This window comes from Geospiza fortis, unplaced genomic scaffold, assembly GCF_000277835.1.
Source record: "Geospiza fortis unplaced genomic scaffold, GeoFor_1.0 scaffold23, whole genome shotgun sequence".
In the NCBI taxonomy this organism is placed as follows: Eukaryota; Metazoa; Chordata; class Aves; order Passeriformes; family Thraupidae; genus Geospiza; species Geospiza fortis.
In genome coordinates, this window is record NW_005054303.1 from 8,784,938 (window position 1) to 8,799,570 (window position 14,633).

Sequence of the window (14,633 nt, forward strand, 5' to 3'; positions counted from 1 at the left end):
TTCAGATATTTTGGCACATGAACCCCATAAAGTTGCTTTGTTTCAGTTAACAGCTCTCTGCCAGACACTCCCAATATCCCAGGGGGATGCAGGGGAAGAAAGAGAAAAGCCTTACTCTGTGTGCATGTGCGTCCTTCCCATCCTTCCTTGCAGATGCACGAGAAGGAATCCCCGCTGCCAACACACGTTCCACCATTCATGCAAGGGTTCAGAATACAGCTGCTGTTTTTAGCTTTGAAAACAGAAAAGGTGTCTGTTAGCCCAGAAAACAAAGAGTATCTATCATCTGGATATGTCAGTGTCACAGTCCTAAACAGCATTTAAGTAAACAGTTAAAAACTTACAAAAAGGTCAAAAAACCTCCAGAAATACTCAATCACATGACAGTCTCTCAACCACCTTCACCATGGTCCCAATTCAATTGTTTAACTGAACCATGAAATTTTCATAAAAAGGAATTACCTCCTTTCTGCCCCATTTGTGTAAGCATTCTTCAAGTACTGCTAAATTATTACTTTGGCAGTGAGTTACCCAGGCTGTGAGGTGTTCTTTGCAATAAAATACGAGTATTTAAAGCTCAGGTTTTGGTTAAAAGCTGCAATTGTATCCAAAAAGTAGAAAAACTCTACTAAATTATCTTCATTCAACCTCCTGATCATAATGGAAGTTTCATTTTCAGAAAGATGCAACACAGATACTATATTTAGTCTCCAAAAGGAAAAAAACCAAAATCAAGTAGTTCCCTACAGCAGGCATTAACTCTGCAAATCCCTCAGGAAGAACCTCCTAATTTCATTTTTCCTGGGTATGCCTGCTCATACACCCCATGATCACAAACCTTGTGACTCTATAAACCAAGCAGGGGACTAAGTTCCCAGGAAAACCTTTACACAGAGCCTCTAAAACCAACACAAAAGTCAAGACACCAGTCCAAGTTTTCTAAAACTGCTTAGGAGAGAAGCTATGGAAAAGACAATATAAGAAGCCAGAGGACTGCTTCCTAAAAATCAGTATCATGTCAGGTGAGTGGAAGAAATTATTTAAATTTCAGTCACCACCCAACTGGAACAACTTTGAACTGGCCAGCCAGAACAGTGTGTCTGTTTACTAAACAGTTGTTTATTTAAACATTTCTCTGCTTCATCTGTAGACAATTTTAGAAGCTTACCAGTGTTGCAAGTACTTCCTATCCACTCTGGAGGACATGAGCAGCGGAATGTGTCTCCATCATCATAGCATGTCCCACCATTACTGCAAGTGTTTGCATCACACTGGTATTCACCTACACAGCACAACAAAGCAGTTTTAATTTCCACTGGTCTTGCTGAATGTTAGAAACAGGTACTTTTTAATCACAAAATTAAAGAGACTTTGTATTTAAATGCACCAGTATCAGAAACACATTGTTCTGCTTGCTGTATTACAATAAACAACCCAAAGAATGGAAGCTAAGGACATCTCTCACGAAACTGTTTCACTACATGAAGGAATACATTTTTAAATGTTCCATTTTGTGACCGGGAAACTGGAAGGGGTAACGAAAGTGCACCTATTTTTTTCACTGTGATTGTTTTATTTTAAATTTCAGGAACTCCAGTCCCACGAGAAGAAAATAAATCTTTGGGTACTCTAAAGATCAAAGCAAGGAACACTTACGTGAGTGACAAGTTTTGCCTTTCCAGTCATTCTTGCACTCACAATAGAAGTCATTTACCAAATCAATGCATCGGCCACCGTTGTGACATGGGTTAGGAGAACAGTCATTGAAATCTAAAAAAAAGTTATTCAAATTAGATGATGCAGCCTAGCCAAGGCCATGAGAAAACAGAAAAAAAATCTCTTTATAAAGAAAATACATTTTGTACTACCTAGGAAGACAGCAATCCTCATTATTATGAGGTTATCTTTACACAAGCAAGGAAAATACTCTGATTTAATACAGAACAACATGAATTATGACTTTCTGACAGCTTAGAAGGAGCATTCAGTATGGCTTCTCAGTAAACCACCAAAGTAGCTTTGTTTTTACAAACAGCTGTATTCTGAACTTCAGAAAGAGCTTTCTAGTAGGGACCACAGTGTCCTGAAAAGGAGCCCCAGTACAGGACATCCTGGGAGATGAGAGGGACAGTAAAGGCTCCCTTGTTCTGCTCTGTTTTAAAACACAGATTTACAGCCATTTAGAGGTGGCTTAACCACATACATACATATGTGAACACATTAGACGTACTTACACAATTATGGATTTTAGAGAAAGCTCTTTTCACTTGAGACAAACATTTTAATAGGGGGAACATAATTATTCCAGAACAAACTTCATCTAGACCACACAAAAGGCTGTTCTGACAGCAATAGCTGCCAAAAGCTGCTCAGAATATATTTCACGTCTTAATTGATCCGTGTCCTGTAATAAGTCTCAGCAAGTCCTTGCCATCATGTTTTAGAACAGGCTTCATTCAGAGCAGAAAAAGAAACAACCGCAGTTTCCTCTGAGGTGTCTTAACCATGAACTGGCCTAGTTCACTTCCTGGCCAGCACTCTTGCCTATCCCCAGGACAAAAAATTTTCTCCTCCTGAAATAAATGCTGAACTATACCAAAGAATCAGATTCTGCTCCTATTAAAGGAGCTGAGTCTTTTAGAGCAGCTACCTGAAGGTATTTCTGAAAATATTTCTGCAAACAAGACAATTATAGAAGACAGAAACTACCCCATTATTGAGCACACACTGACAGATGCATCTCTGCTACAACAAGGCTGCATCATTTGGCCCTGCAACACTGAGCAGTACTCACTTGTGTCACACAGCTCTCCTTCCCAGCCACTTGAGCAGAAACATCTAAATGAATCAACTTCATCAATGCATGTCCCACCATTCTTGCAAGGTTTCCCAAGACAGTCATTGATATCTGCAACAAAAAGTCAACAATTATTGCTCAAGGTTGTTTTCACCTACTCAGAGGACTGATCTATACTTGTGTCTCTAGGAAAAGCAGCACAAAGTTATTACTGCATTTGTACAGGCAAAAGAAAAGCTCAAGCATCTGGTAGTGTTTCTGGCTGTACTGTCTTTTATATAGCAAGTCAAGTCCAACCAGAGCATTACACTTACCTGGCAAGAACATCCAGGGGTTTAAAAATACCCAGACCAGCAATACAAGTTCTGGTCCCCTCTTTGTATTCTCATGTTGGAAAAATCTGTGGCTTGTAAGATTGTGCATAAAGGTAGTGGCTACAGACACATTTACACTGAAGCTGGACTAAAATCAGCTTTCTATCACATAGGAAATGCAAACCACTACAAAGACTGCTACCAGAAGAAACAATTTCAAGCAGTACATCTGAAACGGCACCTTATGCAACTTTACTGACATTATTTTATGTTGCAAAGCTTCACAGCATTAACTTTAAAATAAATTTAGAGCAAAAGGAATAATCTTTCATGAGCTCCTACTTACTTTCATGACAGTATGTTCCAGTAAAACCTCTGTCACAGGCACAAGTGAAATTCCCTCCTGGCTGACTAATGCACCGTCCATGAGGCCCACAGACATTGGAAGAAATGAAACGGATTCCTTCTTGGGTAGCATTAGTGAAGACTTCTATTGTACAGCTGTCTATTACTGAAAAAGAAGCGAGGTCTTTAGACTAATGATCTGTATCACCAACCAGAGTTTAGTTTTAAAAGAAGTTTTACAAGAATTAAAACTAAATATGATTTTACGTTAGCTATGTTATTGTCTAGATCTTCATAAATGAGGAGCACTTCCTCTCACAGCCTCATTGTTTTATGAAGTCCAAGTGAATACAATAAAAACATTTCTGCATTATACTATTCCCCAAAATGCCTTTTTTTAAAAATGTACTACCACCAAGACAGATTTATGGACAACAGCAGGTACCTTTACAAGAATTGTTCTTGCAGTGGTCCTTGAGATGAGAACAATTTTTTCCATCATAGTCATCAGGGCAGGCACAGTAATAATCTCCTCCCAGATCATAACATTTAGCCCCATTCTGGCAAGGGTTAGGTTCACAGAAATCAATATCAATCTGTAAGAGAGACCACAGTTAGCAGCAGCTGCTTCATTTCCCAGGAGTAAGCAGCATTATCTGCTTTGCCAGAGACACAGATGAAGCTAATGTACAAAGAACCTCAAGTTTTAAGGTTTATGAATCATAAATATTGCATTCCACCCTGCAAGACAGAGAAACTTCAGCCTACTTTAGTCGATCCTAATACAAAGCATTTCTGATGCTGCTAAAAAATTCTCCTTTGGAGGAGGCTGAACAAGCACATTTGCAATAACTCAGTGAATAATTACTTAAGCCATTAGGAGACACCTTACTGCAACTTCTCTGAATCATTAGAAGTCACTTCTCTGTCCTTCACACCCACGTACCAAGTGCCACAAGGCAAGTTAAACACCAGTGCACTTGTCAGCTTTCTGTCTGCAAGAGACTCAAAATGCACAGAACCTGAACAAAATCCCATCCCCTAGAGCAAATTCTCTTCCCATCTCAATTAACACATAGAATTTATTATAAAACCACACAGCTTGGAAGGGACCTCTAGAGGTCAGCTACTCCCCACCTCCTGCTCAAAGTAGGTCTAGTTAGACCCAACTTCTCAGGACCTTATTTTAAAAAATACCATCAGCACACCAATTTACACATAGTCACATGAGTTGCACTTTGAACTCTGACCATCTGATCCAGAGAGCCAAATTTAAACCTCGCCTTCATTATACAATGTTTAACATAGACACTGCTGAACAAAACAATTCTGCTGCTTTCTGCTTTAGCCTGACACACAAGATCACTGATTTGTGATGCCCTAAATTGGTCTCAAAATCCACAAAGCAGCCTCAAAAGGGATATTTTTACATCACAGTCTTTCCTCCAAATAATTTTTCTTAAGGATTGCTTTTCTCCCCTCCAGTCAGTTTTTCCTTCTTCACATCTCTCTCGGGAGAAAGATAATTTCATGTCTGTAAAGTTGAAAGCTAAGTCCAATAGAGGTTTCAATCCCTATTTTTAGCAGCTCAGTAGCTAAATAGGAGAAAAATGCCAAACTAGCCAAAGGAGAAGGAGGTGTTAAGTATTTAATTCAGAGGAGGACATACAATTCCAGTCACAACAGAAAATTTTTAGCAAACCATTTCGTGCTCTCACACAGAACATTCAAAGCAAGCTATAAAAAAATAGCTATGGTCTGAGAAAGATTCTCAGATCTCCTCTATCAGATGTCTCCATTTGTTTCCTTCCATTAGTGTAAATTTCCCCTTCCCAATGCAAGTTCAGTAGCTGGTACTTTAGCATCTGGAATCAATGGTAGATATTTCCTGCAGCACACAAGGCAAGCAGCCAACTCCCCCCCTATTATTCAAGCACATTTGCTAAAACTTTAATTACACAGTATTGCATGAATCAGCCCAGAGTAGAGCACTTAAGTTATGATCCTTATGCACAAACAGTTCATGAGCTATTAGGTGCTGCACCAGTTTGATTAAACTGGTTGGTATCTGCAGTCCTTTTAAATTTTGAATAAAATGAGGGCACTACTTCTTTAAGGATGCAAATAACATAGAATAAAATTAGTTCAGTGTTTAAGAGAGATCACTCCAATATCCTCAACAAAAAATTTCTGGAGCAAATCCAACAAAATTCTAGCCTACTGCCTCCACTTGATACTAAGCATAACATCCAGATGAATTTTACTATCAGCAAAAGCCAGAAAGTGAATACTTAATGCAAAATAATTCTACACTGAAAAGCCTAATGTCCTCCCTAGAAAAGAGGAATATGTTCTTTACCATGAATTACTTCAGGAATTACCACTAAGACTTCAATATTTCAGATCTGAGTCCTTAAGCACTAGAACTCCATGTTCCTAAAATGATCTCAGACAGAGTTCTGAGAGCTAATACTTGTCTATCTGCCTGCCTTTAGTAATTATGTTAATCATCACCATTATATATAATACAAATAATTGATATATAATTATTCTACTCCTACCAATAGCAGTAGGATTAGTTGAAGGGCAATTCAATTATGTGCCTCAGCATTATTAGGATTAGAATCTAAAGCACTTCAGTGTAACAAAAGGACACAGGTCCTGAAAATTGCAAAAGAAAACATTTCAAGCTTAAGGAATACTTGCAGCCTTAAAACCCTTAGGAAGGCCAACACCTATATACAACAACTTGCAGTTTATCAGGCTGCAAATTCAAGTGTTCCAGCTACTATGACAGCGCTGCACAACAAATTTGCTTATTCAGAGTATCAGGTAACAGCTACGACAGGCAGTGACGCTCCAGCCTTGGGTTACTCCCATTTAAACCCAGAGATATATTTCTTTCAGGAATTCAGTCCATGACAAGCATTGCAGTAATGTCTGCACTGCCCTCACCTCGCAGAAGACTCCTGAGAATCCCTGGGAACACAGGCAAGTGAATCCATTCACCAGGTCTTTGCAGCGGCCCCCGTTCTGGCAGGGATTGCTCTCACACTCGTTGGTTTCTATCTCACAGTTTTTTCCTGTGAAACCATGAGGGCACAAGCAGTGGTAACCGTTCACTTCATCCTTCACAGAGCAGGGAAAAGAAGCAAAAGTAGAAGGATTTGTTTATTGACAAATTTGGCACACAACTATTCAAGCTACTTCTGTATTCTGGATTTGAAGACAGCAGCAGCACCACAGAATTTTATTTTGTGAAACGGACGCTGCAAGACTCTGCAAGTACAGGGTTACATTTTTAACATTTGAACTTATTTAACCAAACTGTAATTGCAAACTATAAAACTCATAACCAGTCAGACAAAGATTAATTTTCAACATGGAATGTAGTGAACAAGAGTTACCTTACAAGTCCCTCCATGCTGGCACTGTCCGTGACAGTCATTTATATCTATGGATAAAATATACAAAGCATTAGAATTTAGACTGCAAGACTAAGCTGTAAAGTATAGGTTTAGCACAAAAATGGAGAACAAGTGATTTTCAAAAAGGTTTTTTTCTAGATGTTTCAATGGAAAGGAAGGATTCTTGATGTCTTAAAAGATTCCTATTTTTAAAAAATAACCACTAGAAGATGACATTCTCTATTTCTACTACATTGTAATAAACATGAGGCATCAATATCAGTTAATTTCATATCTAACATTTTAGCTTAATATTTTAAACTGAATCAGTATATATTGTTCAGAAACATGTAAGAGTCAAAAGATTTATTAAAGTGCATCTCTAAGATCACTTTAATACCAATTACCTTTCAAAATACATTTTCAAACAGTATTTTCAATTTACATTGCTAGAAGTTAGAAAAATCCTGACAATGGCTATTTTTTTTTTGTTAAAGTATGTATACTATCACTTATAATATTTTTTAAAGAACAAATCATCCTACAGTCAACATACATACTAAAGAAATACTAACTGATATGACAATTTACTCCTGTCCATCCTGGAATGCAGTCACAGTAATATCCACCAATGAGATTTTTGCAAGAGTAAGCATTAACACAGGGTTTCCCCTCACACTCATTAGCATCTGTGAAAGAAGAGAAAATAAAGAATAGAATAAAGAACAAACCCAGAAACAGATTACCACAGCACCAAGCAAAGTGTCCATGCAATCCCAGCATCAGAAGCTCATATTAAACATTGGTAGAGCAATAAAACCATTTACATACCACAGGATTTTAATGCACACTTGCCTATAGTAGCACATGCATGTTATCTTACTCTTCCCTTGGCCAAAACTCAAAAAGGCAATTTGTTAGTCAGGGAAAATCCCTCTCTGGCCTCCACAAGCTTAGTCACTGTTCTGCCACCATGGAAAAGGAGTTACCATCACCAGTGCTGCATTTTGCCACAGAAAAGTTATGGGGCATTCTAAAAGACCTATTACAAGTAAGCTTAAGTTGGGGCTTAAATAGTTACAGATCCACTTGAAACTTTTGGCATTGAGATCTACTAAAGAGGAGCTAAGATACCAATAACAACACGCATATTCTACATTTTCTTCAATAAAAACCATGCCAGAAACACACAGAGTTATTCATTGTTTAGGAATAATCTCCAGTGGTCTCCAAAGCTGTAGAATTACTTACCAAGCTGGCAAGTTGCTCCAATCCACTGCTGTGGACAAATACACTCAAATGCATTGACACCATCAATGCAGGTCCCTCCCTGAGCACAGGGGTTCGAGGCACACTCGTCAATATCTGCAAAGGCAAAGGGGGACTCCATCACACAGCCTAAAGCTTGGCTTAACAGGTTCTGCTTCTAAGTTAGTTTGAGGTGAAGGGGAAGAATGTGCCTAAGCTTGTTTGCACAGACTAACACAGCTAACATAATTTTTTATATAGGATTTCTCAATTTCTGTGACAGAGAAGATCAGCAAACAGCAAACAAGAATCAGATAACCTAATAACCTACCTATAATTTGCATGATCATTGAAAGCCACATCTTTAGATTGTGACACATATCTAGCCAATTTTGGTTCTGTGGTTGGTAATTTTCAGGGTTGTTTGGTTTGGTTTTTAGGCTGGTTTTTCTGTTTTTTTTTTTATTTTTGGGGACAGCTGCTGTTTGAAAACAGGTAAGTACCCTGTGTTCTAAACCACAAGCAACATGCAAACTGCAATACAGTCCCACAATACATTTCAACCACTTCTCTGTCCTCTGAACCAAACACTTAAGCATTTAAGTGTGCAAATCTACTTTTCTGCTATTAAGGAAGGGGAGAACCTTTGACCTTCACATTTATATTTCTCGAAATGAAACTATTCTGTATTTTGCTTCAGCGTGGCTGAGTCAGGAATTGACAAACAAGCTTTGGCAAAGGGCATTTCTTTGGATACAGTCCAGCTATGCTTCTGATAACTTTCTGATAACAGATCTCAACTGCATTGAGTCAATACTGTGGGCTGCACAGAACCCTCCTCTTTTCACTCTGCCAATGCTCAGCTCTTAAAAGACAGGGAAAGTGAAAGACTACCACCAAATTCCAAACCCATAGAGCATGCTATCACCAAGCATCAACCCTTCCAACCCAACAGGTCAGGCACCAGCAAACCCATACCCACCAATAGCACATGTTGGTCCACTCCACCCCGACGGGCAGTGACACTTGAAGCCTGACGAAATTTCGTGACAAATTCCACCATTAGCACAGGGATTAGATACACAAGCATGCTCAGCTGGGGAGAAAGAAGGAAAGAATTTCTTGCTAAATACTCTTCCAGTACCAATTAAGGAGAACTTGCAGTTAAAAGTTGCATTGGGTAAAAGTAACCAAGAGAAATAAAAGTGGAGAGATACCAGTACAGAACTTTGGAGCCTTCCTCTCCCACCTGCAGAGAGTTAAGACTCCCAGGAGGAAAATGAAGCAGGATTTCACTGAAGATGTATCATCCTTCCCACCTAATGACTAGAAAGCCTAAGCACAGATAGCTCACTCTATTTCAATTCCAGCAAAGTTCCCCACTAATACTCTGCTTCCAGCCATGCACTTCCACCTCCAGGGCACTCTAGCACTTCTTTTAAATTCAGTGAGAAAAAACAGATATGCTGTACGCAGAGGTCTGAGTTGTGGTAGTTTAAGGTCTGTTTAGCTTCATTCTAGCACTGCTCTTGGAAACAGCAGGGAATAGAGGTGCTCACAGGCAGTGATGCTCCTTGTCACTCCATGTAGGGCTGTAACAGTGGCAGAGGCTGCACAAAACCATCAGGTTGAGGAGGGACAAGGTTTTTGTAACTTCTTTTTGGTAACTTCCCCTCTCAGAAGCTAAAGAAGTCTTTTAGTACCAGTACCTAAAGCAGCTCACACACCAACCTACTGTTAAAAATCACTGTAGATCTCAGCAAGTATATGGCTCCCTTTTTCACTGCCTCCTCACCTGAAAAGACAAGCTACCCCCCCACAGCTTTCAGGGCAAGCTATGGCAAGATTTCCTCCATTTTAGCCTAAACTTTACATCATGTTCTACCAGCTGAAGCAAAATTTAAGTTTTGATGGTATCTTTAATACCACACAGAGCTTTAGGAAGTTCAAAGATCTACATCCTGATTAACTCCAAAAACCTTCTGCTGATAATAGCTTAGTGAACTTAAGGCCAAGCAGTGAATTGGAAAAAAAAAAGGTTCTTTCCACCTAAAATTTTAACTATCAAGGGACAGTAAAATTCATAGTGAGAAGCTGTGAATATCACATTTCAAAAAAGGATTAAACAATGCATCATGACAAAGAAATAGAGCATATACCTAACCACTATATGAAGCAAAATATGAAAGAAGTAGAAACTGCACACTGTCCATTTACCTCCAAAGTGAGAATAACCAAGAAAAGTCTCCAGAGACCAAAACTGTCCCTAGAACATGAACATTTTGGTCCTTGTGTAACACATACATAGACAGAAAAAAGCAACATGCTATCTTTGTATGTGGTTGAGATAGGAAGCAGTTTTTCAAGACACAGATCTGTTAAAGGCAAAGTCATACTTCCTCACAAATGTGGTTTAAATGCTCTCCTCCATTTTGCCAATAGGCACAAGGAAGACACTTTTTGTTCAGACTGCTCAAGGTGACTCTGTAAGAGAGTTTGAGCACATTTCCATAGGAGTTAACAATTCATTATTAATCCAAATATATTAGAAGTCCCACATTAAAAGATTAGGCTTCAGTTGATTAAAAAGGATAGTCAACACATTCAGCCAACTAAAAAAGGGGCCAAAGCCCCACATCAGAGTAGGAATTGAAGTGTCCATCACTTCCATCTTTCTTAGTCCCCAGCTTGGAAAAGATCCATGCTTGCCAGCAAGCCAGAAGACAAGAACATGGGCAGCAGGGAGTAAGGCAACAGGGAAAGGCATATGTCTAATGTATTTCATGAGACTACAGCCCAACTGCATATTTGGATTAAGGAAGAGAAGTCAAAGGGAAGAAATAGTCTCAGTCTTATCTAAAGGGAAACTGGTGCAGCATTTCTGTTGTGTTTGGTGATTTTTTGAACAGCCAGGCTCAGACCCCAGAAAGGAGAGGCGGAGCACATCCCCAGTGCAATGCAGAAGTGCTGAGGCAGTGCAGGTGTCCCAGGAGAGGTGTCCCACGTACCGATTTCGCAGTTCTTGCCCGAGTAGCCATCGGGGCAGGCACAGCGATACTCGTCCGGCTCCGTGTTCATGCAGGTGCCGCCGTTCAGGCATGGGTGGTGATTCCCACAGTAATTCAGATCTGCATAGAGAAAAGACCCAGTCAGCAGGGAACACAGATCACACCATTTCAGTCCCTACTCAGTCACACAGACGCCTTTCCGGCTCGAACATCCTTCAACCCACATCATCCCCATATTCCAGTGGCTAGCCCGTGATCTGGTAACTATCCACAGAACAGGGAAGAATGAACAAGAGACAACTGCAGGAGTTAGAAGAGTCAGGACAATTTCAAGCCTTTTGTCTTGAACTTCCTATACTTCTGATGCCTAGGCACCATCTGCCACACGAGAATTAAGGCACAGAAACACTCGCGTAGTTGCACACTAGCAGAAAAGAAAAGGGGTTAATGAGTTATCAGTTAATCATGCAACTTAACTTATTTTTCCTGGACATTAATGTTAAGTACCTTTGTTACAGAGCAGGCCACCCCAGTTGGTTTCACAATTACACTGCCATGGTTCATTACAGCTCCCATGAGCACAGCCTGGGTAGCGGACACACTCATCACAGAACTGTCCTTGCCAACCATAATGACACCTAAGATGTAAGTTCACATGTTAAAAGTTAGCAACATGATGCTTCATCATCAGCATTACATGTATTTACAACACTACACTTACCATTCTCAAGAACAAGGCCAACTGTTCAATGTGCAACAGATAACAAAACTTTATCCTGTTTAGAGGGGACACAACTAGTCCTGTTGAACATCCTTTATGGGAACTCATCCTGCTCAAATGTGTTACACACAATGGCAACAAACACCATCAAGCACTACACGTTATGAGAACTGGACATGAATTAGTTGTTCTTTCACAAGAAGTCCCATCTTCACATAATCATCTCACACTAGGACAAAACTTGTGATTGACACAAGAAAGCTGAAATTGATTTTCAGGAGACTGCTGGCTTACTGCATTGAGCACCACAGTGTTTTTTTGTGAAGAGAGATTTCAAGATAATAGCCAATTTGCTCTAGAGTGCTACAGCCTTAAAAGACCAGGGCAGCCAGAAAGGCAGCAGTCTTGACAATTTTCTCAATGCCTGGTTTCTCAAGAAAACCTTTTTTCACAGATTTATTCCATTATATCCTCAGTGTTCTCTACTGGCACTATGGAAAAAGTACCCTTTGGAGAAAGGAGGAGTGAGAACAGAAACAAAAGCCATTAATAACTCATTTGGTTTAGAGTTGAAATTTCCCCACAAGATTTCTTCTGAGACCAGTATCTTTATGTTAATCTGTATCAGAACCCTGCTAAAAGAAGCAACTACTGTTTATGCTATTAAAATCTGAACTAATAAGGGGGGGTGGTGGTGATTTTTTAAAACATATTTATATTTCACACATATTTTAAGTACCAAGAAATAGTAAACTTGCTCTTACAAAGCCAACAAAAGAAATGTTCTGTCTGTTAAGAGTGTATTTGTTATACAGAATTAAAGAAACATACTAGCAATAAAGAGATCACACTGAATGAGAGTTGGGCACATGCACAGCAGTGCAGCCCTATTGCCTAGAGGAAAAAAAGCATTAGAAATGAAACTACATTTTTTAGATTTGACGCTACCATTCTATTATCCACGTGACTTAAATAGTATAAAAGAGCATAAAATAAATTAAGTCTTTGGGGGGGCAGTGAGAGAAGACAAGGAAGAGAAGTATAAATGAGGAATCTTGCTTCCTTGTGAATCAATCCCCTTCCACTGTTTCAGTAAGCTGGATCAATCCCCAGAGGAACAGAACAAGCTGTGCTGGCAGCACAGTATTTAAATCCCTTACTGTTTACATTGGAAGTAAGGACTCTAGATGCAGAATCTCTGCAAGACTATTCTTTTCATACAAGTTCTAGAGCTACTTTGAGCTCCTGTGCCAGTACCTGCTCCTGCCCTGAAAAGCTCCAAGATCTCCAAGGAGAGCCTCAGCTGAGAACTCAGCCCAGAGGCCTCGACTGCTCCTCTGAGCAGGGCTGGCAGAAGCCTGGAGAACACTCACATTTTAGAAGCCTCTTTCTTTGGCTGCAGCAGCAGCAAGAGGAAACAAATACTGCTCTTGCTAAATTTGATCTCTTCCTTCCTCCTCAAGGACAGAAAAATCTTTTCAGAGGATGGTAATAATAAAAAAAGCATTGCAACTTACTTTACTGGCCCCAACCCAAATCTTCATCCATGCCAAACCTGGCACTACTGCCAGTGATTCACCATGACTATCCCAGCCAGAGCCAACTCCCCACCCACATACAACAAGCATTTTCAAGAGCTGAAAGTCTGCATCACAAAGCAAATAATCACAGGAACTCAATTTATTCTCCATAGCCCATGGATAACAAATTTCTTTGTTTGACACTGCAGCGGTGCTTAAGAGTGCAAAGAAAAATACAGCCACCTTCTAGAACTTGAAGGCATATTAAGCACCTACTTGAGTTTGTAGGTATGCTTGGTGACATCAAAATTACTTCAGCAGAAAAAAAGTTGCTGCTTTTTCATGATATTCAACACAGTCAAAGTTCACAGTTAAAGTTACCACCATGCCTGAGGGAAATAATTTCTAGAGGCTAAAAGCAGTCCAAAAGAACACAATGTTTACAAGTCAAAAGGTTACTATGTGGTAAGCTGATCAGCCTTCAGTTTACAAGGAAGAGTAAATTAGGATTTCCTCTTGAACAGGAAGTCTGGTCGCATCCTACATTAACAGGTGCTAGAGCAGCATTAATTCCACTTCCTTCTGAAAAGATAATGCTGATATGGATCTCAGCCCACCCTGACAGCAAGATGGGATCAATAATGGTAAACCAACCCAGAAATGGGTACGCTCTCTGTCATATATGGGTATGGATGTGTCATTTATGACAAAAATATAAAGAAAAAACCAAAAGATGAAAATGATACTATGAGAAGACCAAATGGTACAAACAAATTCAACATTTAGAAAAAAAAAACCAAAAAATTCAAACCAGAATTCCTTTTCAAGTACCAACCACTTGTGCAAAACCCAAAAGGAAACAGTCAGTGCAGCTAATAGTGGGCTAAAGTTACTTCTTCCCTGCCCTCCAATCCCAGTTGAGAATCAACTAAATAGCAATTCTAAATTTTTCACATCTGACAAAATAAGAAAGCCAAATATAGAGAATCTATAAGGATTCTCATTGTTCAACAGACAAAGAAAATTCTTATTGGAATCAAGATTCTACTTCCTTTGTCCTTCCCCTCTGCTGACTTCATCAGCTCAAAGTTGTCTTCACAATCCAGCACACGCAAAACAAAATCAGACCTGGCTTAATCTTAGCCCTTGCTGGGTTATTAGGAGCACAAAGAAGCTACCATAAATAGATTGTTACAGTTCAGTAACTTCCTGATGGAAGGCTGAAGCACAGGCATCTGCTCCCAGACTGAAGCATCCCCCTGGGTCACAACTA

At 39.6% G+C, this 14,633-nt stretch overlaps 1 protein-coding gene across 1 annotated transcript in view; it reads right to left on the reverse strand.

Annotated features, from left to right (window-relative positions):
• JAG2 (jagged canonical Notch ligand 2) overlaps positions 1–14,633 on the reverse strand; it is a 67,966-nt gene that overhangs the window by 12,460 nt on the left and 40,873 nt on the right. The window contains exons 5-17 of the mRNA XM_031066277.1: positions 11,627–11,757; positions 11,120–11,239; positions 9,094–9,207; positions 8,115–8,228; positions 7,439–7,552; positions 6,864–6,910; positions 6,412–6,585; positions 3,902–4,052; positions 3,458–3,622; positions 2,795–2,908; positions 1,657–1,770; positions 1,169–1,282; positions 116–232 (exon numbers count right to left, since the gene is read on the reverse strand). Coding sequence (XP_030922137.1) covers positions 116–232; positions 1,169–1,282; positions 1,657–1,770; positions 2,795–2,908; positions 3,458–3,622; positions 3,902–4,052; positions 6,412–6,585; positions 6,864–6,910; positions 7,439–7,552; positions 8,115–8,228; positions 9,094–9,207; positions 11,120–11,239; positions 11,627–11,757 — 1,589 coding nt within the window. The remainder of the gene's footprint in view (positions 1–115; positions 233–1,168; positions 1,283–1,656; positions 1,771–2,794; positions 2,909–3,457; positions 3,623–3,901; positions 4,053–6,411; positions 6,586–6,863; positions 6,911–7,438; positions 7,553–8,114; positions 8,229–9,093; positions 9,208–11,119; positions 11,240–11,626; positions 11,758–14,633) is intronic.